This window comes from Rosa chinensis, chromosome 2 (genome assembly GCF_002994745.2).
Source record: "Rosa chinensis cultivar Old Blush chromosome 2, RchiOBHm-V2, whole genome shotgun sequence".
NCBI classification, from domain to species: Eukaryota; Viridiplantae; Streptophyta; class Magnoliopsida; order Rosales; family Rosaceae; genus Rosa; species Rosa chinensis.
The window spans coordinates 21,024,708-21,050,211 of NC_037089.1; the positions used below are offsets into that span (position 1 = coordinate 21,024,708).

The 25,504-nt window shown below is 37.1% G+C and overlaps 3 protein-coding genes across 5 annotated transcripts; all 3 read right to left on the reverse strand.

Moving 5' to 3' along the window:
- Positions 1-225: 225 nt before the first annotated feature.
- LOC112189297 (probable sphingolipid transporter spinster homolog 2) lies at positions 226-6,547 on the reverse strand. Its single transcript, XM_024328602.2, has 16 exons — positions 6,307-6,547; positions 6,070-6,201; positions 5,696-5,797; positions 5,505-5,609; positions 5,318-5,393; positions 5,077-5,151; positions 3,994-4,096; positions 3,838-3,900; positions 3,432-3,489; positions 2,738-2,835; positions 2,396-2,472; positions 1,914-2,027; positions 1,707-1,826; positions 1,277-1,405; positions 772-850; positions 226-689 (listed from the first exon to the last, which is right to left on the reverse strand). The coding sequence occupies exons 1-16, from the start codon at positions 6,438-6,440 to the stop codon at positions 574-576; spliced, it is 1,581 nt and encodes a 526-aa protein (XP_024184370.1). The 5' UTR covers positions 6,441-6,547; the 3' UTR covers positions 226-573.
- A 636-nt stretch (positions 6,548-7,183) lies between these two features.
- LOC112186365 (probable starch synthase 4, chloroplastic/amyloplastic) lies at positions 7,184-13,652 on the reverse strand. 3 transcript variants are annotated; one of them, XM_024324747.2, is made up of 19 exons: positions 13,440-13,650; positions 13,303-13,348; positions 13,149-13,203; positions 12,926-13,060; positions 12,210-12,414; positions 11,852-11,986; positions 11,511-11,615; positions 11,261-11,359; positions 10,795-10,924; positions 10,457-10,507; positions 10,265-10,375; positions 9,675-9,784; positions 9,405-9,573; positions 8,777-8,857; positions 8,468-8,536; positions 8,089-8,202; positions 7,945-8,006; positions 7,744-7,840; positions 7,184-7,646 (listed from the first exon to the last, which is right to left on the reverse strand). In XM_024324747.2, exons 1-19 carry the CDS (start codon positions 13,577-13,579, stop codon positions 7,527-7,529), a joined length of 2,034 nt encoding a protein of 677 aa, XP_024180515.1. In that variant the 5' UTR covers positions 13,580-13,650; the 3' UTR covers positions 7,184-7,526. The 3 variants fall into 3 exon arrangements, with proteins under 3 accessions (XP_024180515.1, XP_024180514.1, XP_024180516.1); XM_024324746.2 differs by having other exon boundaries at positions 13,303-13,354; XM_024324748.2 differs by lacking the exon at positions 11,852-11,986 and having other exon boundaries at positions 13,303-13,354; positions 13,440-13,652.
- Positions 13,653-14,956: 1,304 nt separating this feature from the next.
- On the reverse strand, positions 14,957-18,897 carry LOC112186366 (protein SPT2 homolog). Its single transcript, XM_024324750.2, has 10 exons — positions 18,600-18,897; positions 18,293-18,350; positions 17,917-18,176; positions 17,606-17,723; positions 17,111-17,188; positions 16,902-17,025; positions 16,147-16,805; positions 15,910-16,058; positions 15,381-15,467; positions 14,957-15,266 (listed from the first exon to the last, which is right to left on the reverse strand). Exons 2-10 carry the CDS (start codon positions 18,311-18,313, stop codon positions 15,155-15,157), a joined length of 1,608 nt encoding a protein of 535 aa, XP_024180518.1. The 5' UTR covers positions 18,314-18,350; positions 18,600-18,897; the 3' UTR covers positions 14,957-15,154.
- Positions 18,898-25,504: the final 6,607 nt, after the last annotated feature.

A 25,504-nucleotide genomic window follows, 5' to 3' on the forward strand; every position in this document is an offset into this window, starting at 1 on the left:
AAAAAAAAAATGCAGTTGGTCTACAGGTAAAATAACTAGATTCATTTCCGGATTCCGGTTTCATCTACCTCTTAGTTTGCCAATAAAAGTGCAATGCAACTTTGTTGCAATCCATGAGAAATCATATTTAATATATCTATCCTTTTCATCAGATTCTAAGGGGATGTGATTCTAGGGAAAGAGCTATTGATCAAGAGTTGGGTAGCTAAAAAATAAATTGAAACATAGAGAGAGAGCCTAACTTTTCCCATTTGACATTCTGGGAACAAATATATACATCACTGTACAACACTGTATTGTTGAAATCACATCCCTAAGATTAACAACGTAATGATTTTGAGCTCGCAGATGCTTAAATTTCATAATTTGCTTGCATGTCTGTTTGACTGAAATAAGCTGGAAATGTAATTTACATTCTTTTTTCCTTTTTTTTTTTTTTCCACGGAACCAACTGACAACTCTACAACTGTAACCTAAGAACTTCCAGCTTAAAACAAACATGCAAACAACTTATTAAATCTGCATTACCTTAGAATGAAGCAAACAAACTGAAGGCATAGACTAACGTAAACTCTAGTCCTTCCTTAAGTGGTGCTCTTCAAGCAATGGTTCTTTGTTGGCTTGAACTAATGTAGAGACTTCTTCTTCATCATCTTCCTCAAACTTGTCCACACTATTAAGGAAGATCCCTATGAAAAATAACACAAGCTTCATTAAACTCTGATACTCAGTTTGAACCAACTTATTTATAGCAAACACTGCTTCACTAACCTATGAACCATATTCCTGATGCAGCAAAGTAGACAGAGGTAAAGATTAGAGTCGTTTCCCTCCAATTGTGAACATAATCCTGTATATGAAAAGATCAAAACGATTCCATCAGAGACGAGGCTAATATTGCTTAAGATGAGCGTCTTTGGAAAATTACTCCACGGCTTAACAGGTGCAATATCTAACAACTCACACTAAAAGAATGATGATAACACACAACAGACAAAGATGATGGAGTTATGTAGTCATGTTATTTAGGAGGTTTCTAGTTGGGTAGGAACCGTGTTATCAGACAACACACTTAATAGACACTAACAATATGCATTTCATGTATTTAAATGCAGAAATTATACTGATAATCAACTTCATTCTGTTCCTGCCAGCATAATATCAGAAGCTGCTTTTCCAAATACCAGCAGTAACAGAACACATTATCATATCAACCAAATAACAGCACTATTCTCCAATTCCTTCAATCTGAATTCAGAGGACTTTGAAATCACACCTGAACGATTCCGACAAGAGGCGAGGAAGGAACATCACCAAATATGTGGATTGAAAGAGTTGAGATAGCCATAGACAATGGCCTTAGCCCTGGTTTGACGCAGTGCAGAGACACATAATTTACTGGAGCCTGCCAAAGAAAAGTAATTATCAGGAAAAAAAAAATCCATTTAATGAACAGATTTCATAATGAATTAGAAAAATACACAAAGAGGTTAATCAATTTGCTAATTATATATTAGTGATCAGAAATCACCGACGAACAACATATGAATGTGCAGGTTAGCCAGCCTGCTGCGTGTATGCTTTTCTAGTTATGCATATGCTCACAAGTAATATATATAATAATATTTCACTGTACAATATCGTACTCATCAACAAGAAGTTCACTCCCCATTTTCTAAAGTATACTAATACACATTGTAGGTTACCTGTGTTGAAAACAGAAGTAGCTCCCCCAGTGAGAAAAAAACTACAAAGATGTGCAGGCTCTTTGCACAAAACGCACTGAAGCAAAATATTGCACCTAGCATTGTCGCTCCAGCAAGAAGCTGTAAAAGCAGCGGTGGGAACTCACTTAAAAGCATTACAAAACAAGAAACTTTGATGTTATAATCCTGGAAACAAGCAGAACTTACCTTAAAAGCATTGTGAATTGTAGCACCCACTGCATCAAGGACGAGCCCTCCAGTTAAAGTTCCTAGAATTCCACAGAGAATAGTAATACCTCCGAACATCAGATCTGGATTACTCTGTCAAAAGTTCCAACAAATTAAAGATTTGTCAGTATTGTTGTTGGTGTCTGTGTTAGGCTAGATTTATCATTGTAGTCTACCATCCTATCATATGAACAGTAAATAATTGCCAATTGAAGGGGCTGATCACATATTTGACCATATTCTCCATCTCCCTTTTTCTTCTCTTGCAATACACGCCTCATAGCCATTAGCAGGAAATGTAAAAATTTCATGAACTTACCAATATGTACAATTGAAGGTAAAACAATAAAATCAGTTTCCTTTTAACAAGTAACAAATGACTTGCAATGGACAAAAGATAAAATGTAACCGAAGGAAGGCAGGGAGACATTGTTAAGGAAAAGTTTTGCCAAGAGCTATACCATATGGTAAATGTTATAACCAGCCTTTGGCCCCCAGTATGAGTAGGTTCCAATGACAAAGTTGTATGATACATAACCTGCCAGTAATCATATTTTGGAACAAAAAAAATTATTAATAAAATAATGAATAACCAAGTAGCTTCCAATTAGTAAGGCAATACGACTGAAAACTACCACATTGTTGTATTGCATCATAAAAAAGTATTCGGATATCAGTAAACAGACATATCATATAAGCACAAATGATCAAGATGTGAGGATCTTTGAATTGATGCATCATATACTTAAAATCAGACATTAAACATGAAAATTTGAGAAGATAAATAGAGTTGAAGGAAATACCTAATACATTAACAATGTAAACTTTATCAAGCAGAAGTACTTTCAAATCCTTTGAGAAGCTTGAAACTTGGTCCAAAAATTTGGTTGTAGGGCATGAGCTGCAATACATTATTGGAACAATAACAGACCAATGAGAATGATCACAAGGATGTTAAATGTGTCTACACCTGTCCAATCTCTTAATTAAAACATCTGTCTCTCAATCTGAAATTATGAAAATTATGTTTGTAGATGTGAAATGGAAAAGGTTTTGAATTGCAAGTAATGGCAAAACCTTTTGTTATTTTTCCCTCATGACTTGATGGACTCCTCCGTGGTGGGTCAACACTAAAAATACTTGTTTTGGTGTAAAATCAAGTGACATAACTAATCAAGGTTTATACTTGTAAGAGAGATATTAAGGAGCCAGGTGGCTTGGTCGTCAAACTCTCCTACAGAACAGAACAGTACCTTGTTAAAAGATTTTTGGTTCCATTTCTTGGTGTTTCTTTTTTATGCTCCTCTTAATTTGTAAACTTCCTTCTTGTTTTATTTTACATTTGATTCCTTCCTTCTCCATTAAATTATATGTGTCTTTCTCTGTTTTTCACCTTTGTTAATACTACATTTCTCAAAACAAGGATAGACAGTGCATATAAACAATAATGGGAAAAGGGCATGAAAAGGATAGATGTAATTAGTATTTAGTACTTACCAAGAAGTCTCATTGCAGTCAACTGTCACATGACCATTTATATTTGGGATCTCTGATTCTGCAGATTGAAGCTAATCAGAATCCAAGAAAGAATGTATTTATGTTTGCTCACACACTTCCTGTATCAAAATTTAACGAGGGACACAGAAATATTAAGAATATGAAGAGTCCGGATAGGCTGTTATCTTTCTGGATTAGCATGGATGTTTCCCAGTTACTGGTTTAGAAAGGATTTGAATACTAAACAGCCATATAGGTAAGACTCAGCCTAACTGCTACCTAGTATTCTAGTAAACAAAACCGCAGAACAGTAATATTCTCCCCAGTAATGAACTAGATAATACGGTACTATATTTCCATGTGAAAACGTAAACCAGCATTGCCAAACAATAATAACCTGCAATACCTTCTATTAAAGGACTAGTTTCAATAGATTCCAAAAGCTCTGTCGATTCAGTAGGAGGTAAACCTAAAGGACAAGTTTATTCAAAGGTTAAAACTCTGAGGGATCATAAAAACTAAATTAGTTATTAAAGATGATGCAGCACAAGAAAAGAGGCACCTTTCAGCTGCAATGGTTTCACCGCAAAACCCAAGACAGCAAAGGGAAGCATTAGAAGGGCCTCTCCCCAGAATGCACAACGCCAATTGATGCTCTCTCCCACCTAGGAAGTGAGTTAAAGCATAATGTTACTATGATACATATCTACTACAGTGAAAAATTGGGACAATAAATCAATAGCCATGAAGAAATAAAATTATCATACTTGATGAAGACTAAAACACACCAAAAGAAGCTTATATATTAGCTTCCTAATAATGATTACTCTAAAATTTGTAAAAGCACTAATAAACACACAGCTAAAAGATCTGATAATTTCTCAAGTTAAATATAAAAGTAGGTTTGGTATATAAAGAATTTAAAGAGTAATTCAGAACATGCAGGAGCTAGGAGAAAATACAGAAGATATAATTAGTTTATATGATAGATGACTCTTTGCAATGAAAATTAGTTGCCATTAGATGGTACTAAAAATTTCCCATTACCTCTGTAAAGGATAGAACCTCTAAAATACGGGGAGAAATGCAAATTTCACTGTGGAGGGGAACCTTCAGAGAGCAGGAAGGAAATAATTTTTTTTTTTTTGGTTCAAAGAAGGAACAAAATTAAGCTATTTGTCGGGTCAATTGGTTCTGTCGATTGGGGGGTAGAGAAAGAAAATAAAATAAAATGAGAAACTAGTCTCTGGATGTGTGTACAACTAGCCCATCATTACAGAACCTAAAATATGAAACTAATTGTATCGTCAATGTCATGAGTATCCAACAAAGTTGTACCAGCTGATGGGAAACAAGAGCTTTTAATCAAAGAATACTCGAGTGTGGAACATTGTCAGAAATCCATGAAAGACGCTGTAAAGGCAAATGAATTTCTCTTGGGAAGAAAACTGACAAACATACATTCTGCATTCCAAGATCTGCTTACAAATTGCACCCATATCTAAAATTATATTGATTAGCCTCCCCATTAACAAGCTCCAACACCGACTCAAAACATAAAGGAAAAGGCATTCCAAATTCAAACAACAAAGATCCATATATATTAAAAAGATAGGAAGATAGCTTGCCACATCTAAAAACTTACAAATCCGCCGTAAACATAGCCTATTGCGACTCCAGTTGGTATACACATGTAAAACATTGCCAGCCATGCTGATTTCTGGACCCACAATGAGCAAATACACAGCAAAATTATGAGCATCATGAAAAGCATATTAGAAAGGGTATCATTTTTTCTTTTTCTTTTTTTTGACCTTTTAGTTCTAAGCCATAATCCCCATTTCTAATTATGAAGACCAATAAAGATGTAGGGAGAGGAGTCAAACCTGATCTGCAGGGGCATGGTCATCAATGAACGGAGCTGCAAGACTTATGAAAGATGCCTCACCGACTCCAACCAGCCTACAATGGCAAAACCCAGTTATAACTCCGTATCTAGTACAGAGAGATACTCATGACGTAATACAAAGACAACTAAAAGAAAAAAGTCGTATTAAGGATAGTCACACTTACATGCGACATATTGCAATGGACCAGAAATTAAATGAACTACCACACCCAGCTGTGGCAAATGTCCAAATAGATAACCCAACTCCAATCAGCCTAAAAGGATTGTGGCTGTAGTGCACATGAACTTATAAATCAAATCGGCTACATCACATCTCGATTAAATTCACAACTCATCCAGTTACACTATTGCTCACCTCTTTGCCAAGGATGCAAAGATGGGTGAGGCCACGAGAAGCCCAACCATGAATGCAGATGATAGAACACCATCTTGAAAGTTGTTCAATTTAAAATCCCCCCTGGAAGAAACACGCCATCGTAAGCCAAATACAGCCAATAAATACAAGAAATCATGAATGTAATCCACTTAATGTGAATCCTCTAACATCATAATAATCCTCTTAACATGTAGCAAGAGGTAAAACCTTCCCTACACCAACATAACAGCTTAGATAAAAGTCATTTGTGAGAATAACTCGGGCAAAGCATAATTTCGGCCTAATGCCTCAAACTTGTATGACAATTTATCATTACATTTCCTTGTATGACAAGTAATCATAAAAATTCTTACTGAATTCCGGTACTGGGATGGCAAATTCCGCTCTCATCGCAAATCCCAATACTCCCATTGACCCCATTGCTGGCTATTGCTCCTCGATCAATATAATTTATCAAGTTAACCAGACACAGGATTAACAGCAACCTAGCAAAAGTTTAAAACTTTCAATCACTTGATGATAAAAGGTACATAATTAACATCAGAACCCTAGGAATTTCAATTGAAATTAATTAAACTGAGGAGATATACCTTTCGGGGGAGAACCAGGAAGGCTTTGGAGCTGAGATTGCCGCCTTGGGGTTCTTTGTCATCGGTGGAAGGGAATTAGGATTGGGGAATTGGGCGAATTTTGACGGTGATTGTGGTGGTTGTGCCATGATCATAAGCAGAAGAAGATGAAAGAATAATGTATCATTGGGGAGAGGGGGTTCTTTGTTCCTTACGCAAGCAACCTCCTTACCCCCTCTTCACTAAATGGGATTTCTTGGATTTATGGTTTTACTGTCTTGCTTTTTATCCTTTTTTTTTTTTACTTGGGGGAAAAACCCATTTATCTTATTATTATTGGGTGGAAGTCATTTTCACCATTAATTAAGGCTAGCAAGAGACAACTATGATGAAGATGATATGACACATATTTTCTATAAAGAAATAAAAACAAACACGAGAATTTTTTATATTTTTTACATGTTACTCTAATTATGAAGTGAACCTAAATGGTAATTTTAAAAATGAATGATTTCAATTTTAAAATTGTAAGGTAAGGATTCGTTAATCACAATTGGAGTGATGAGAGGCGACAGTAAGAATTGTCTGTTTTCTTCAAGCGATAAAAGAAAACGAGCACTATTCATGTAGTCAGGCGTATAACAATTACATGAAATTCATACCAAGATTTAAATTTCACAACAAGCAATGACAACCTACCATCCAACCAAAAATGAAACCTAACTGGTTATATTGGTGAGCAGATAAGGAGCACAGTTGCACAAAGATGTCTACAGAAATCATTACACCAAGTGACCAAACTGGTTTTAAAATGCATTTTGGGTTTTTAAAAAACAATCCATAATTGTCGAAGCTATAATTGTGAATAGATATATAACTAATCTCTTTAAACTTTAGATCAAGAAAGGTCTTTCTCAACTTATTTCTAGAATTAACTTTAAGTACATATACAAAAAAACATTGGATCCTGTGTATGGTTAGGCCATGTAGTAGTTCTTATAAGTTACTAGATAGAGAATACAAACTTCTTTTCTTCAGCTGCAGATCCCTATTTTATTTAGAAACCTAATAAGTAGTCATCTCTAGACCCGAGCTAGCTATTTACAACCTACATAGTGCGCTATGAAAGCACAAACATACACATATCTACAAGAAATTCTTACATACAATTACTGTATACAACTTTGCTCTCCCAAAATTGGTCGTCGAGTGTGAGGGGTTGATGTAGGGTTACAGAAGCTTCATGACTTCTTTATAGCAGTGTAAGCAGAACAGTGGACGTCACAGCACTCAGCATCCCATGAGAAGTCCATTTCCATGGCGTCCAGTATTTTTCTCTTCCACTTCGAGGGGTGGTTTTTCTTCAAATAGAGAAAAAAAATTTCAAATGTTTTAGCACCTTAAATAATAACTTTCTAATAAGTAGTGAAGCAATCATGAATTTAAAGCAATACATACCATCTCATCCAGCACTTCGCTTATGGACATATTTCCAAAGGTAGAGCTGATGAAACGTGAGAAATTAGTAGTCTCATAGTCATGTTCTGCAAAGTTCCTGTTACAAGATATTGCCAACGGAGACATATATGATCGTCCTTTAAGAGAAAATGGTACAAATAATACAATTTGACTCCCAGTTCTCATTCTGAAAAAGAATACCTGAAGTTGTCATGGGAGGAGTTTAATGCAATTGGAGCAGCTCCGTACTTTAAAGCCTTTAACTACATAATTTGGATAAAAATGAGTATGGACATCAAATAAGTGATGATATAAAGCTAAGAAAGAGACAGAGAGAGAGCTAACTGGAACTTGGAGAACAGGGTCATGAAAAGATTGGCACAAGATAATATCAGATCCGGCAAAAACCAAATGTGTTATTGCTGCATCACACTCATTTACGAATTTCACTTGTTCATCCTGCAGCCAAATACACACACAATATATAGTGAGTTGAATATTAAGTGAACAGTGAGAGCTAATCATAAAAGATGCTTATATTTTGGCATCAAAGAAATACCCTACAACTCATTAAATATATTAGACAGTTAGTTGTCCCAAAACAAGAAAGATCTAATGACAATGGTAATACTCTGTAACGCTTTGCCAGTCCCACAAATGTGACATCCAGTTGTCCATACAGTAGAATCCAGTAATGGAATGAACAAGAGCTTGTCATATATACCTTCAGTGTTTCCTGCAATGATCCAAGATTGTGTATACTTGATAATTTGCTAGTACCCATGATGATGAACTGTATGAAAACACTAAGCAATCAGATCCATGAGAAGTAATATAGAAGAACAAGAAACATAAAGACCAGATACTATAAAGAAAGATTTATAAAATGAAGTAGCTTCATCCCTCGCTATCAAGCACATTGACAACAATTTTTATTCATTCTGAAAGTAGAATCTACTAGTAAGGCTCTAGTACCCAGCTAATAAGCAATGCATGTCCTTATAGAAAAGAAAAATATGGAGAAAAGTCACACCTGTACATCGCTCTTGCAAGCTTTCATGATTACTGCCCTCATCTTCTCCAGATCAACATCTTCAGACACAATGCATCCAATCTAATAAAATATTATTCATAATTTGGTCATTCTTCCAGCAAAAATCAGGATCCTGAATAAAACTGCACATTTTATATTGAGTAAAGTTATATATATATATATATATATATATATATATATATATATAAAATTTAAATTTAAGGAGGTCCTCTCTAGAACGGCTCTGTATATATGAAACAAAGTTGATCATTTATGAATTCCCTGAAAAAGCAGTCCCAGACCCTAAATTACCTAGTCAAAGATAATTAAGGTTCACTAGTTGACATATAGAAAGACATTAAAGTGGATAAGAATCCTATATGATGCCAGAAAATTTAATGTCTTCCAAGATCTCAAATAAGTTGTTCTTCCCAGAGGAATGTATTTACAAAATATCTAGTACGACTGGACATGGCTTTCAAATGCATATATTAAGGTTTCAATAATCCCAAGATCATTACTTTTCATCCACAGAGCAACTTGGTTACTTTATGAATTCCTAGGGTTTAACAAATTAAGTGCCAGTTTACCAAAAAACTAGCTCAGATAACTTGAGGTGCACACATACAAGAATGGTAGAAGCATGCTCCGATAACCCAAGGTGCTGCTGCAATGCAGCTTTGCAAACTGCTTTCCCTTCCATATCTTCGACATTGAAATTTCGGGGAAGAAAGCTGTCCTTGGATGGATCCCAGGCGGAATTGTCAAACCCACAAGGAGAAACAACCAACTTGTTCCTGAAAGAAAATGGAAACGAAGGGTGAGCTATGCATTCACTATAAGAAACTTAAATAAAATAAAAACTGCAAAAACCTGCATGAGAGTTTGATGGACCTACTTGTGAATGTTTAAGGTAGGGTCCAACCCATGACTCAGAGTATGTATAACCCTGCCTTTTGATAGTACGGAGGACATTATGACAACATTATTGGAGTAAACAACTCCACCCTGCAAAAATTAAATGAACCCTTAAGGTATTCTGGGCATACAAGGAAACTAGAACTTCCAATAAAAAGGGAATTTGCAGCATGGGAAACAGTTCTAAATAAAAATGAGCAAGGAGGGGAAACCAAGACATCATGGCAGTACTCCATGTGCAAAACCCAAGAGTTACCTCCCCTAAAGAAACCTAGTGGAACCGGAAAAAAAAACTTGACAGAACAAATAAGATACAATGTTGTACGAATTAGATACCTGCATGCTGACTCGTTGTCTATGCATAATTTCCATGTTTGAATAGTTGACTGTATTCAACTTATGTTCCTTACTAGAATCAACTCATACATATTTAAGTGTATTCTATACATGTTGAAAGAAGGTCATATAAAGGGCCAATACATATCTCATGAGCTAGAACCATACTGAGAAGGCATCGGTTATGATTCCAAAATTATGTAGAGAAGAGAGATAGTCGGGTATAATATTTACCTTCAAAATATTAACCAAATGTGACTTAGTATTATCTTGCAAGCGATCAGGACGGTGAAGTGAAGAAGGATCAAGTCCGCATAACGCTAGTTTATCCGGATGCTCGAGGCACTATAGAAGTACAAGAGGACCATTATCAATTAGACCCAAGAGAATATGTAAAGACAGAAAGGAGTATATAGAGCTACTTGCCTGTGAATTCAGGTCATGGCATGTCAATAAGATTCTCGTACCTTCAAGTCCCTACATTTGAAGAAAAGCAATTACATGCTGGAAATAATTTCTCTCTGTGGCAAAAGCTACAAAATAAATTTTCAAATCAGTAACCGGAGGTGGTCGAGAAACAAAATTAGGTAAAAGATGTGTTAAAAACAATTGATAGTCCCATCTCCCATGTGAAGCAAAACCAGAGCATCTTTGTGTCATCAGTTCTCGGAGCGATATTTAACGAACTACTTGGCATTCATATCTATATCCAAAGGAAATACTGACAACAAAATATCCTGAAGAAATGCGATTATCAGTTGTACCTGGTTAGCAAAAATATCCCAGAAAAGTGGCCCAATAATAGCAGTCTCCCAGTTGTGGATATGTATCACATCAGGTTGCTTTCCACACTTTACAATATAATCTAATGAAGCACGAGAGAAATAGGTAAACCTGAATGCATCAAATCAGATTAATCATCATAGAATAAATTGTAAAGGAAAGTTAGAAAACCGTATTAGAATTAAAGGTCCCAGAGATTCTTGTACAAAAAGAGCCAGGGAAGAACTCTTCAGTGGTTAAGAAGTAAAAAACTAAAAATCCACAGATAATTTTGTCATACATTAGAATTTGATATTCAAATTGGAATTTTATTATGAGTTTGTCTTATATTTGAATTTTTTAATTTCAAATTTAATTTTTTTTTTTGGTTAGAGATGCATGACATTAAGGAGAACCTTAAGTTAACCCCATTGGTTAAGGATATGATCAAAAATAGATTCTACCGACCTTTCAAAGTCATCTGAGTAGCCATACACCTTTTCACGATTGAAAAACTCTGAATACTCTAGAGGTTGAATTAAGGTAACTCCAATGCCATAGACAACACTGTACAATGAGTAGTTAAAGTGAGAAAAATTCAAGTTTCTCAACAATAGAACCATAATGGCATGGGTCCTTACTTGTTAGTCCTTACCCAATGAAAGAGGTATTAGCAGTTCACAATTGGGTTCATTGGAGCTAAGCAACAGAAACTTACCCAGTCCAAATTCTGTTTCCATGAAGTTGACCATTGAAATATGAAAAGGACTCTGCCTCAATCTCTTGTAGCCCTTGAATTTCATCTAGGTCCAGGCTTGAATACCTAGTACAAGGTAAATTCAACTAGTAAATCAATTTGTACTGTAAGGATAATAACTTAATAGATACTACATATGGGTAACATGACAACTGATACATCAGTCACACAGTCCTGCAAGAGAATAACAACAACAGTCTCCATTAAAGAAATGTTACTCTTCTCTTCTCTGGTGATATAAAATGAGAACTAGATGTCCCAATCTGAGCACAGATGAAATGAGAAAGGAGGTCAAAATTTACTTTGGAAGTATCACCTCCACCAAATGCCCCTTCCTCTGTAGTGCACGAGACAAGCCAGTCACATATGATGCCAAAGATCCAACAGAGACCAGTGGTGCCATTTCCGTACATATGTGCACAATGTGAAAGCCATTCCTGAATTTTTTTTTTTTTTATAAGATGAAATTGACAATATCATTCTTCGGAAAGATAAAAGGGTGGCAAAATGAATAAGGAAAAAGACATGGCTGTCTCAAGAGATACACAATTGAGAATTCCCACTTATGCAGAAAACCCCATTCATGAAGTGAAATTAAAAACATGAAACAAAACATAACATGCTTCAGTAAGTCCATATTTTACCCAAGAACACTTTTACCTTCTGCTTCTTGCAAAGAAGTGTCTCAGTTCAGCTAGAAGCTCGGCATCTGTCTTCTGCAAGGTGCCATCAAAAACTTCAGCTAGACTCATTTTATGATCCGTGACCAGCCTTCTCAAATCAGATGCCTCCCCGGCAGCAATCATTCTAGTGAGGACCATTGAGTCTATCCGAAGGAGTACTTCCCAACAACTTGAGAGCCTATCTGGTTTACAGGACACAATAGAAAGACACGATTAATCTTTGACCCTCATCTAATGATTTTTTCCGTTTCCAAAGATATGATCACAGAACATTGCCCTAAGACATTTTTTACTCAAATGAATATATAGAGAGTACCATCATAACTTGTAGACTTAGAAAGGAGCCTGAAATACACGTTTGGTCCCCAATAGTTTCAGGTCAGTGCCACTTGCCCCCTTGTAATTCTAATTTCAATAAATTGACCTTTGTACTTTGCTAACAATTTCAATACGCTCCAAATTTACCATTCCATCACATTAGTAGTAGGAAATGTAAATTGACCTTTGCAGTTTGCTAAATTTGGTTTCCTTGCCTTTACAAAATATGCACAATGAAACATCATATCATAATGTACATTAAACCGAATGTTCTAATGATACTGAAATATCACAGTGAATCGGAATAAAAACATCCGAGGGTTCGAATATGATGCAAGCAATCCTATTCAGTAAGTAAGCCACAGGGAAAAGTACCTTGAGGCTTTCCAACAGAAGCCTGCTTTTCCCGCTCCAACTGCTCAATCTTATCAATCAGCAGCTGCTTCTCACTGTTTGTTTTGTTCAGATCCTCTACGGCCTTAAGCCGATGCTGGTTCAAATGCAGAATATCTACATATCCAAAAACCCGAAAATCGAATCAGAATGAATGCAAATTAAACTAAAAGCACGAATTTCAGGAATTGGAGCAACAACTCACTCTTTTGAGCTTCTCTGAAGAGTCGCCAAACGTCAGTCTCCTTCGCTTCCCCAGACTTGAATTCGCACCAAAACAACAAAACCGTCAGTAACAGTAAAACGCTGCGTTTTACCTCCCAAGGCATTAGCTTCAATTACTAGTCCAATCTCAGTACCTGAATCCGAGGCTGAGGGAGCTCAGCATTTTCGCTGCCTTGCAACCTGAAATTAAAGCAACAGCAGATCACAAAGACGTCGAGAAATGAGAAAAATGAAGCTAGAAATCCAAAATTCAATTTTGCAGAAAGCTCACTTGATTTGTGAGGAGGATGACGGCGACGGCGACGGCGAGGAGGAGGCTCCGTTAACCTTGGAGCAACAAAGGGGTTTCAGAGGCTTATGGTGCGGCGGAGGCTGCCAAGGAATGGCGGTGCTGATCAACGCCGCCTTCATTCTTCAAGGTTGAGGTGTCACTTTTCGAGAAAGTCGGAACTTTTTCGGTTACTGACATCATTTTCTTTGGAAATTGAAAAAGATATTTATACTCACAACTAAGACTGTCATTCAGTCGGTTCGAATAGGTTATAGGTATTACCAACTTCAAAACTAAAGCTTTCGGTTTCAAAACTAAGCTACCAATTACCAACCAAAATTTTCAGTTTTTAATTATATTTACCAAATTCGGTATTTCGGTTTTCGGTATTACCAATTTTAGAACAACTAATTCTTTATAATATAAATTAGAATGAACACAACTAAGTTTTTGAATTTTATAGTCATAAACTTTGTATTCATCTACTAATTATAGCTTTCTTTTGTATATATGACATCAAGTTTTAGCAATTTTCAATAAAACTAGGTTATTTAACCATCTTTGACTAGATTGCTTAAAATGCATGTACTATTAATGTAGTATATATAGTAATGTTCATACTATTATAAAAGTTTTTATGTTTATTTCCTAATATGCATGTATGTGTATTGAAAACTGTAGTGTATAAATATAATATTCAGATAATCGGTAGATTCGGTATTTACCAAAACCAAACCAACTTTTTCTGTAATTTTCGATTTCGGTTTTATCGGTCTCAGTTACCAAAAAGTCGGTTTACCAAATCTAAAACATCGGTTGGTATTCGGTCAGTTTGGTAATTACCAAACCAAGTGGCAGCCCCACTCACAACTACTCAGTACTGTGTACTCTTTTTTCTATTTTTTAATTTTTTTATGATTGGATCAGTACTGTACAAACAGGCCAGACCTTTTTTTTTTTCTTTTTATCTAAAGTTTCTTTTTCTTTTTTATTTATCTGATCTTTTCATCTAAATTTACAAGCAGTGAGGGGCTAAATGGGGAATTGGGGATAGTGGTTTTCAAAAAAAAAAAAAAAAAAAACTCTTTTTCAAAGAAGATTAGCTTTAATTATGTTGTAATTTGTATGACTTGGTTTTACTGAGAGAGTCAATAGACCGTGAAAAGTCATAGATAAACTAGATGAAACTGAACCAATCAGTTCGGTAACTTCACTTCTGCAATTCTCAAGCACATTTTTACATTGGACGAAATGGTTTAGATTCTTGAAGATGAAATTCCACCAATTATTTTTTCAATAATGGAAGCAAAATGTAGCTAGTCATTTGTAACCAAGAATATTGTAATTTTTCATGCATAAGAAATATTCCCACTCATTACAACTATCATACTTGCAAGGCTGCAATGACTATTATCTTTTCCATCAAGGGAATCTTATCTTCTTTTTCTTTTCTTTTTTGGGTATACAAACGATAACATATCTTGGGCAAGGGGCAATTGCAAAACAAAAAACCACACTCGAGCAAAACCCAAAACTTATATTTCACATTATTTGATACCAAAAATACATTTGAATTAGCAATGCATGTGAACCTACATCTGCAGAATAATTAGTCCAATCAGAGTCAACTTCACTTTAGCACGAGAAGAATACCAAGGTGACTTAATTGGTGACCAAACTTTTCGGATGAGGCAAAATTGCCTTTCCTATGGTCGCTATCGCTTGAGCTTCTTCTGTTTTCTCATCTTGGCGGCCAAACGTTCCCTCCTTTCTTCTTCTTCTATCAACCTAGCTTGTTCTTCATCCTCCTGTCTTGCAATTTTTGCACTACAGCACAGGAATACATAATTACAAGGTCAACTAAAATTGCAATTGGAAAATGGTGGTTCCTTTTAAAATGAAAAGGTGGATTAAAAATATTAACGGGAACAAGCTGCTTACCTTCTCCTCTCCTCCCTCTGAATATCTTCAAATCCTGCCTCCATGTCACTAACGTCGTCATCATCAGCAAATTTAGTTGGATTGTAACTGCAAAAATTTCAGATTGCTATTCAGATATGACACAATAACTCCTCAACAACCAAGGTTTCAAACTAAAATCCAATGACATCTTCCACTACGTTAAATTTTTTTAATAAGCAAACAATTTTTCATCTCCCCAAATGAACTTGCAAAGAATCCAGCATCTCAATCAAATTACAGTAACTTATCGTAAATATAAAGAATGTAATAATCATCATTACAAAAGTAAACTTTATATTCTACTTAACACAATGACATAAAAGCATATAAAATTTGGTGCAGATTGTGATTGTCCGTGGTCAACAGCGAAAACTACCAAAAGGAGCTAAATTGCATCACCAGGCCAAGGAATACTTCACCAAAAATGAATTTTGAAGACCCAACCATTTCAAATCATTTAGAAATTATAAATTATGAAAATAATAATAATGATAATAACAACTCTTACCCAAACATGTTTCTGATCATACTACTAATATCCCCCGATTCAGGGTCATACTCATCATCTGCAAACCTGCTTGCAGGCCTTTTTTTGGGACGATACTCTTGTGACACAGGACGTGATGGGATTTGCTTATGCATTTGTGGCTTGTGGATCTGCTAAAATCCATGGAAGTCAGATATAAAGCATATATAACAATCGACCATGCAAACGAAATATGTAGCAGATGGGAAAATCTTAGACCTGAGGTTTTGACAATCCCGTGGACTGTTTTGATAACATATTGGGCTTAGAAGGTTCTCGTATTTCTTTTCTTTGCTGTACTGGCTGCCTCTGAACAGATGACTGCGACGTTGAAGAGGGTGCTTTCTGCAAAGAAGACAGGGAATTCTTCAAACCTGGTGCAGAAGCCCTCCTCTCTGTGGTAGAAGCAGGCATCTTTGAAGGCAGACCTTTTGGCCCTAGAGGCCGGCCAGGCCCATTTGCATTGTTGCTACCAAGTTGTTTTCTAGAGTCCATTGATGTTGAACCAGGTCGGCTACTGGCAGAACTTGGCCTATTGGACCCAACTTTAGAATGCATATGTCCATTAGTAGGAACCGCTTTCCTTTCATCACGACCAGACTGAACAGGTCTCCCATTCTCACGACTGCCTTGAACAGGTCTCCCATTCTCACGACTGCCTTGAACAGGTCTCCCATTCTCATGACTGCCCTGAACAGGTCTCCCATTCTCACGACTGCCATGAACAGGTCTCCCATTCTCACGACTGCCATGAACAGGTCTCCCATTCTCACGACTGCCATGAACAGATCTACCATTATCAAGACCACCATGGACAGGTCTACCATTATTTGCCAAAGGTTGTTTACTTTTTGCCATTGTTTGACTTGATCGCACCTCTTCACATCAGATAAAAAAAAATCTGTATAAGATCCAATGGAAACAGAGGTTTCAAACACCATAAATAAAAAGTGGCATAGAAGATAAGAAATTACCAGACTTCAGAGCAGAGTCACTTCGAGGGGGACGATCCTTTGCAGGAGCAGGAAGCTCCGCATCTTCAGATAATAAAAATGAGTAATCTCTAGTGTCTTTAAGCTTTTGGAGTTTATTTTTTTGCTGCAAATACCCGAAAACTCATTAACATGTATTAAGCTGATGAAAAGGACTTTAAAAGATAAAATAAAACAATATGCTCCCATACCTCATTAATTACTTTGGGTTTCGGGTTATGTGCAACAGATTTAGAGCCACCAGAGGTAGACCCAGAGCTCTTCTTGTTCTACAGATACAAGTCAAACAGTCAAAATCAAATCTATGCCTCTATTAAAAAGCATTAAAAAAAAAAAACTATACATCCCTTGGGAAAATAAAAATGGAAGTTCCTCCATTATCCCAAATGCAAATATACCAAAATTAAAGAGAAGTATTCAAAAACATGCATGTAATCACACCTCGTGCTCCTCCCATATAAAGAAAAAACACACAAAAATACATGTTAAGCAAATCTCACAGATCTAGACTTGGCCCTCCATTTTCCCCCATGACAATGTACCACATAACAGGAGTTTACATAATGCACCCATTGAAAGGGTAAATTGAAAAGCAATAAGAAGCATGTACGTGGCTATCACAAAATGATCAGATGAGAGAAAGTAATGCTACAAGCTATCACAAAAGAAAGATATACTGTACATACAGGATGGACAGAGTTTGTGGCCCTAGATGCCAGATGCTGGGTTTCCAACAACGACTTGCTTTCTTGAATTACTCTCTGAGCGATAACTGGTTGAGAAGGGCCAAAGAACGATCCAAAACTGCAGGATAAGCAGACATGAATACACAAACAATTTTAGAGCCATAGCTTGCTACTTTGATATACATATGAACTACCACGAAACATATATAAATTCAATAAAGGAACCAGCAAGACCTAAAGTATTTAGTAGCAATGAACTAAGGAAGTAAAAGTTTTGTCTCATACAAATGATAGTTATAGTAATCACTCACTTATCGTAGGGGAGCTTTTTTCTATCATTGGAGTTGGCCCGAGAACCACCTTCCTTCTTCTTCATCTGCCTTCGAACTTGTTCTTTCAAGCGTTGTCTCAACTCAAGGTACTCCAATGCTTCCTTGGTGGGTTTTGGAGCTTCTTCTTCTTCCTCTTCCTCTTCCTCTTCATCTTCATACTCATCTCTTTCCTCCTCGTATCCATATCCATCCCCCTCGGACTCATAATCATCATATTCCTCAACTGGTCGATCGAATCTCTAAACGAAAAAAAAAAAAAAAAAAACACCAGTAAATACTGAATTTATCTAAGAACACCCATAATAACTGGCATATAAACAATGATCAGATTGCCAAAGATTGAAAATTTCCTTACCTGTGTATCATATCCCCGCATTTCTAGTCCAAATCAACAATTACAAATTCTGGGTAACCTGGAAAATCGCCAAGAACTTCAATCAAACCTTAAAAATCAATAATTTCCATCGATTCAATCAATTTCAAACAAAACCCCCAAATTTTCTAATCCAACCCATCGACCTGGTATTGCATTTATCCCCAAATTTCAACATTCTCCCTTCCAACCCCAATCCCAAATCCACGGCTCCAATGTTCGAATCCAACACTGAAACCACAAAAAATCCAAAACCCAATAGCTGATTTTCCAGAATCAAATTACTTACCAGAAAGTCGTCTCGTCCCGAATCGCGATCGAAATCGCGAAGCCACGTAATAACCGATGCGAATCCCAAACCCTAATTTTATCCGACTCCAAATTCGAACCCCCAAGCAGTCGATTGAGAGCAATTTCAGCGGAGGAAAATGAATTCGAAGCGATGAGAATCGAGAGGAGAGTCGAGTCGGAGAGCCCTAATTCGTAAAAACTCGGTTTGGGGGTTTCGACCCTCTACTTTAGCACCTCGTCGGTTTACTGTAATACGACGAGTTTTGCATTATTGGACAATTTTATATATAAATCCGTTTCAGTCAAGGAAAATATACACTGCCATTACATTTGTATTTACTTTTATATCTCTATTTTTTTGGTAATGGAATTTTATTTCCTTTTATATACACGCTTTCCTTTCGATCCTTCCGGAAGTATCTAATTGGCGTTTTTTTCTTCTTCTGTATTTAATTTCTCAGATTTATTCATTAAAAGGGAAAATCATCTAAACAATGTCTGGATTTTTTCAGACTATTAATTTTCATACCTGTACTTTAAAAAATATCAAAATGGTACCTAAATGTTTGAGCCTGATCCAATTTCCGAATCTAGCAACAGTAAAATCGTTAACTCCATTAACTTTTGAAGTATATTTTCGTCATTTTACTATTCATGTTCTCTAAAATCTCCCCTCTCTGCAGCTTCACCATTGTTCTTCTTCATCATCCCTTTTTTTTTTCTTTTCTTTTTTTGGGTATGAAACAATGCATCAGATAAAGTGATTTAAATGACTGGCAATTCGTTCCAAGAAGGTATCATCCAAAACATACAATGCTCACAGTTTTGGGGTACATAACATTATTTAGAGCCATATCAAACATGAGAAATGCACAAAAATACATCTGAAACAAGAATTAGCACACAATTAGAAGAAACCCGATACCCCTCTATGATTCTCCGCCGAGCTCCACTCGAAGATTCTCATATGGGTACACTTTTGGAGCAAACGGAATTTTGGACGCCTTGTTCCAGAACATGGTGGCGAGGATGAACCCGGTGACCACAACGGTGTCGAGCCAGATTCCGAACAACTCCGGCATTCGTCTCGAGTTTTTCATGGAGCGTTTTGCAAGGACGGCGATTTCGATCTAGATGGGGTTGGCGAAGGTGGGGACCATGGAGTTGGGGCTAGCGTCGTTGTTGGTGGCTAGGCCTGGCAACGTGCGGGTACGGTGCGGGTTCTTAACTGGCTGACCCGGTAAGAACCCGTTAGCTTAACGGGTTTTGCGGGCCAAACCCAGAGGGTTTTCCTTTGGAACCTGTTAAGACCTGTAAACTTTTTTTTTTTTTTATCAAAGCAACTAAAACCAATTAAGACTTATGTATATAACCCCTCATTTGTCATTTTCTCTATATGAACTTTTTTGGTTTTCTATTTTGAAATTTTTTATTTTCTATCTTTTTAGATTTTTTTCCTTTTCCTTTTTTGACAAAAAATAATTCACAAATCACAATAATACCACGATCCAACGGTCGGACCCTCACAGATCACCTAGAGGATCATTTTTACAGGTTTATACAATGATCCAACAGTCGGATCCTCACGGATCGCCCTTAGGTTCATCCTCTCAAAATTATACGAAGATCCAACGGTCGGATCACTTAGATGATCATCTTTATAGATTTGATCCAACGGTCAGATCCTCACAAATCGCTCTTAGGTTCATCCTCTCAAAATTATACGACGATCCAACGGTCAGATCCTCACAGATCGCCCTTAGGTTCATCCTCTCAAAATTATACTAAGATCCAACGGTCAGATCCTCACAGATCACCCTTAGGTTCATCCTCTCAAAATTATACAAAGATCCAACGGTTGGATCGTCCCGGATCGCCCTTAGAATAATCCTCACAAAATTATATGACGATCCAACGGTCGGATCCTCACAGATCACCTTTTGAATCATCTTTGCACAATTGTACGAAGATCCAACAGTTGGATCGTCCCAGATCGCCTTTAGAATCATCCTCACATAATTACACGACGATCCAACGGTCGAATCCTCACGGAACTCCTTTTGAATCGTCTTTTCACAATTATACGAAGATCCAACTGTCGGATCCTCATGGGGAATAAGAAAAATTATATAAATGTCCTGGTTGAAAAAAAAATGGGGAACCCGTATGGGTTTTTGGGAAGGATTTTGAGTTAACAGGTTCCAACGGGTTTAGCCCGCAAAACCCGTTAATTTGCGGGTTTTTTACGTGCGAGCTTTTTTTAGCCCGGATTAATAAACATGCTGGTTTGTGCGGGTTTTTAGCTTGCGGGTATAGTGCGGGTTTGCGGGTTACGGGTTTAAATGTCAGGCCTATTGGTGGCGCCGGAGTGTGTAAATTGATATCCATATACTACTGCGATTTGAATTGAATAGTCGTGTGATTTACAGAGGTTGAATTGATGAAGGAGAGATTTGCAAAGCTTCTACTTGGAGAAGATATGTCAGGTAGAGGCAATGGAGTCTGCACTGCTCTTGCTATTTCCAGTGCCATCACAAATCTTTCTGGTTTGCACAAATTCTCGTCTTGCTGCTATTGCTAGTTTTGTTTCTCTGTAATTTTCCCCAAAACACTTCTTCTATATTGTTTGAATTAACGAATAATAAGTGGTTTTTATTGGTTTGCTTTGGCAGCTACTATGTTTGGAGAGTTATGGAAGTTGGAGCCATTGCCACCACAGAAGAAGGCAATGTGGTGCCGAGAAATGGAATGGCTTTTGTGTGTGAGTGATTCGATTGTTGAGCTCATACCATCAACTCAAGAATTCCCTGGTGGTGGGACTTTTGAGGTTATGGTCACTTGTCCCCGCTCAGATCTCTATGTGAGCCTACCTACCCTCAAGAAACTGGATGCAATGCTGCTTAGCCTTCTGGATTGATTTAGTGATTCCAAGTTTTATTATGTTGACCGAGGGATAATTGTTGCTGATACTGATGATACCGAAACATTTTCCCAATCTTCCTTTTCGGGTAGACGGTAGACCTTCAATTAGGCAAGAAGAGAAGTGGTGGCTCCCATTCCCTAAAGTACCCCAAAATGGTCTGTCTGAAAATGTGAGGAAGGCATTGCAACACTGTAGGTAATGCGCACATCAGATCCTTAAGGCCTCCATGGCCATCAATAGTAATGTGCTGGCTGAAATGGAAATCTCAGATGCTTATTTAGAGATGATGAAGAAGAACAATGGTGAAGCTGCAAAGAAAGGAGATTTTAGAGAAGATGAATAGTAAAATGACGAAAATATCCTTCAAAAGTTAATGGAGTTAACGATTTTACTGCTGCTAGATACGGAAATTAGATCGAGCTCAAACATTCAGATACCATTTTGATATTTTTGAAGTATGGGTATGAAAATTAATAGTTTAGAAAAGTCCAAACACTATTTAGACGATTTTCCCTTCTTATTAAAACGGTTAAAAAGGTAGATGGATCCAAGGAAGAAAGTGAAGGGAAAGACAAAAGGCGATGAGTTGAGCTAAAGTGACTGGATGACTGATGAGAATCTTGCGAATCTCAAATTTTTTTCTAGACTAATGTATCGGAAAGGTCATTTATACCCTTCAACTACTAACGTAAATACGTAATAAGTATATTATAAATTTGAAAATGGTGAGCCAAAGCTAATGACTCAAGCTCAAAAAGCTAGTAATCCATTCATCGACCCGTTTTCAAGTAAAATTATTCTAACCGAGTTGCCAATGTTTTGTTCATATATATTACCAGCTGAAGTGTACGTAGTTGTACCACCAATAAGCTACTAATCCATTCATGGACTCGTTTTCACTTTTCAAGTAAAACTCCAACCGGATTATCAATGTTTTGTTCGTTTTACTAGCTAGTGTTGTTGTACCATCAATCTTCTATGCGATCAAGATCACTACATACGGGTCAAACTCTAAAGATGGTTCTTCACTTCTTTGTTGTTTTCGAGCAACTCTCGCATCAATCCAAGTATATTAAGGGCTTTATCAGGGAGATGGAGTTGGATTTTGGCTTTTCTCTTTTTTTTGGCTTGTTGCGTGTAGGGGTTGTTCTGATTTTGCTAATCAAATTTTTTTTTTGGACGTACAGTATACTGTCCAGGTGGTTATTGAGAAACGTAGTTTATTTTTCTCGCCCACAAAATTATTTTATTTTTCAAAACAGGCCTCAGCCGCGTGGTACTTCTACTCTTGTTATTCTATGCCGTTCACTTGCACTTACGCCTAAAGGGCTAAGTTGATCATGATTTCATACATCTCCATTGTTATTCTATCCTTCTTTCCTTGCTGAAGGTTACTTGCTTAGAAGTATCAAGTATGTCATTCTTAATTCAGATCTGTATATCTGAAACGCCAAACTATAAGCTAACCTCTTCCATATATACAAGGAAATTGCCTCATCTTGATCATCCCATAAGCAATGAAGTTATAGTTTATGCTGTCCTGATGGCTGTCGTTTACACTTTACAGTATTATCGATCAATAAGACTATATCTATGATGCAGGTATTGAGCTCCCTGCCATCTTTCCCATTCACTTGTCACCCCTTGTTGCTAGCGGAAAGGGTTGTTGTTTCTGCCTTATGAGGTCTTGGCATCCTTTCATAGACTATGAAATTATGGGTTCTCCTTGGAAACTTATTCCCTGATAAGCTGTAATCTCATGGTTCGACAAACTTCTCATTTTCAGCTAGCGCGCCAAGAGAGAAACTGTAGATTAGCACTTGCCAAACTAGATTTATCAGGGATCTTTATATTATTGTTAAATAACAATTCTCTGCAGCAAAGTCATTGTATTACAATCCATGAAAATGATAACACAGAGAAAAAATCACCTAAGAAAAATAATATCCTAAACTTACAGATCATGCAAGGATGTCTTCAATCAGGTTATCATCTTCGCCATCTTGATTCTTGATGTCTATGAAAGCCCCAAAGTTGGTCGTGAATAGGCTGGCCATGCCAGCTTCAGCAGTGTCTCTTCATATACCACATAAGAAGAAAGATATCAAAATAAATGCATGAAATCAAACCGTCTGTAAAATCTTAAACCTCCATTTTGACACTACTGCACATAACAAGAGAAACAAACAAATAAATTCATGTTAAACATTCCCCCTGCTCTAACCTGAAGACCCTCCATTTAGCCAAACAGCAGAGAATACATAATGGGCCGATTAAAAGAGACACAAAGAAAAAAGAAACATAAAGAGCAGGCTATCCCCAAAAGGGCAGATGTGAGTCATGTGAGCAAGTAATCCTAAAAGCTATCCCAAAAAGAAAAAGAGTAACAGTACATACAACCCATTTTTGTGTTATGGCTGAAGTTCAAGATAGTCAGAGTTTGCATCCTAGATTGCAGACGACGGCTCTTTATTAACACTTCGAATTCTTCAATTACTTTCTGAGGCTAGGGATATATAACTTTTCGTGAAGGGCCAACGAAATGTCCAAAACTGCAGGTTATATAAGCAGGAGATAAATTTACAATCAGTGTTAGAACCATAACTTACTACTTTGATATCCAGATGAAATGCTATAGAAGAAAGTATGTACGTGTGACACAACCAATCCCTTCAGAAGAAAACAAGTGGGGCTTAAGTTGTGTAAGTTATGCAAGGAAAAGAGCTACTAATGAAATTTAGAGAGAACATTTGAATCTTTCCCTAGCATATTCTGTCTATGCAATAACTTTCACTGCAATAATCGATATCCCTAGGAAAGAACAGTAATCTCTCATCAGAATTATACTACAAAAATGTATTCTCACAGGTCCTAATATAAAGAAACCGAACGAAGCCAATCTACACATTAAGCAAATACCTAGTCCCATTTGGTTGATTCATTTGCAATTCCGATACCAACATCCAATGTTGTCCCTAAAACGGTCATGCAAAACAGATGAAACAAAAAGCGGGAGCAACAGTTCTAACCTTATAAAATGCTCAAAATTGCTACTAAACATTGAACTAATTAGGAAGTAAAAGTTTCTTCACATACAAATGACAGTAATCACTCACTTATCAGAGGCCCGATAACCAGTACGTCTTGTTCCTCTGCTTCCGAAGTTCATGTTGCCTCAACTCGAGGTACAATGTTTTCTTGGTAGCCTTCGGAGCTTCTGCTCCTTCCACCTCGTCAAATCTCCTTCATTATATGTTAGTGTGAGTCGTCGTTCCCTATTAGGAATAGACTTCATGGGAATATATTGTTGTAATTACTTACCTTGTATATGTTGTGTAGTACGTTGTAGTACGATTGTAATCTGTTTATATACACCGCAGAATGGGTGTAATATTTTATTTAGAAAATTCATTCTCTAAATCTTGTATCTCTGACTTGGTATCAGAGCAAAGATCCGAGAGGACTTTGTCTCCTTAGTTGTCCAATTTTTTCCCTCAAGTCCGAGGAATTGGTACCAAACCAAACCCCTTTGTTAGGGTTGTTGTTTGTCGTTCTCAACCTTTACTTCAAAGACTGGTCTTCGTCTCTTTTTTGAGACCGACCTTCAAGTCAAACCAAGGACGGGCCCAGGCCGCGTCGCTCTCCTCCTACCCTGCTGCCCAGATCGACTTCGCGTCCGGAACGCCGTCGCTGCCCAGATCGACGCCGTGCCTGCTTCTGTCCGACGCGCGTCTGAGTCCGGTTGTTCTTCCAGTCCGATCGATCCTCCCTTCAGTCCCTTCAGTCCGATCAGAACAACCCAGTCCGGCCTCCCTTCAATCCGATCGATCCTCCAGTCTCCGGCCCCGGTTCTTGTTCCCGGCGTCATTCTCGTCCAGACCCGTATCAGATTCATACCAGACCCGTATCAGATCCATACCAGACCGGTCTTCCCTTGATCTCATCCCAGACCCGTACCAGACCTCTCATACCAAACTCAC

Coding starts and splice junctions, on each gene's coding strand:
- LOC112189297 (XM_024328602.2), bottom strand. CDS start 6,440: ATGATCATGGCACAACCACCACAATCACCGTCAAAATTCGCCCAATTC. Junction 3,490..3,837: donor AACTAGTCCTTTAATAGAAG/GTATTGCAGGTT, acceptor TTCAATCTGCAG/AATCAGAGATCCCAAATATA. Junction 851..1,276: donor CTCTTGTCGGAATCGTTCAG/GTGTGATTTCAA, acceptor TTTCATATACAG/GATTATGTTCACAATTGGAG.
- LOC112186365 (XM_024324746.2), bottom strand. CDS start 13,579: ATGAAGGCGGCGTTGATCAGCACCGCCATTCCTTGGCAGCCTCCGCCG. Junction 13,355..13,439: donor TCATCCTCCTCACAAATCAA/GTGAGCTTTCTG, acceptor CTGTTGCTTTAA/TTTCAGGTTGCAAGGCAGCG. Junction 7,647..7,743: donor GCGAAGTGCTGGATGAGATG/GTATGTATTGCT, acceptor CTCTATTTGAAG/AAAAACCACCCCTCGAAGTG.
- LOC112186366 (XM_024324750.2), bottom strand. CDS start 18,313: ATGCGGGGATATGATACACAG. Junction 16,059..16,146: donor CGGGATTGTCAAAACCTCAG/GTCTAAGATTTT, acceptor GGATTTTAGCAG/ATCCACAAGCCACAAATGCA. Junction 15,468..15,909: donor ATGATCAGAAACATGTTTGG/GTAAGAGTTGTT, acceptor AAATTTTTGCAG/TTACAATCCAACTAAATTTG.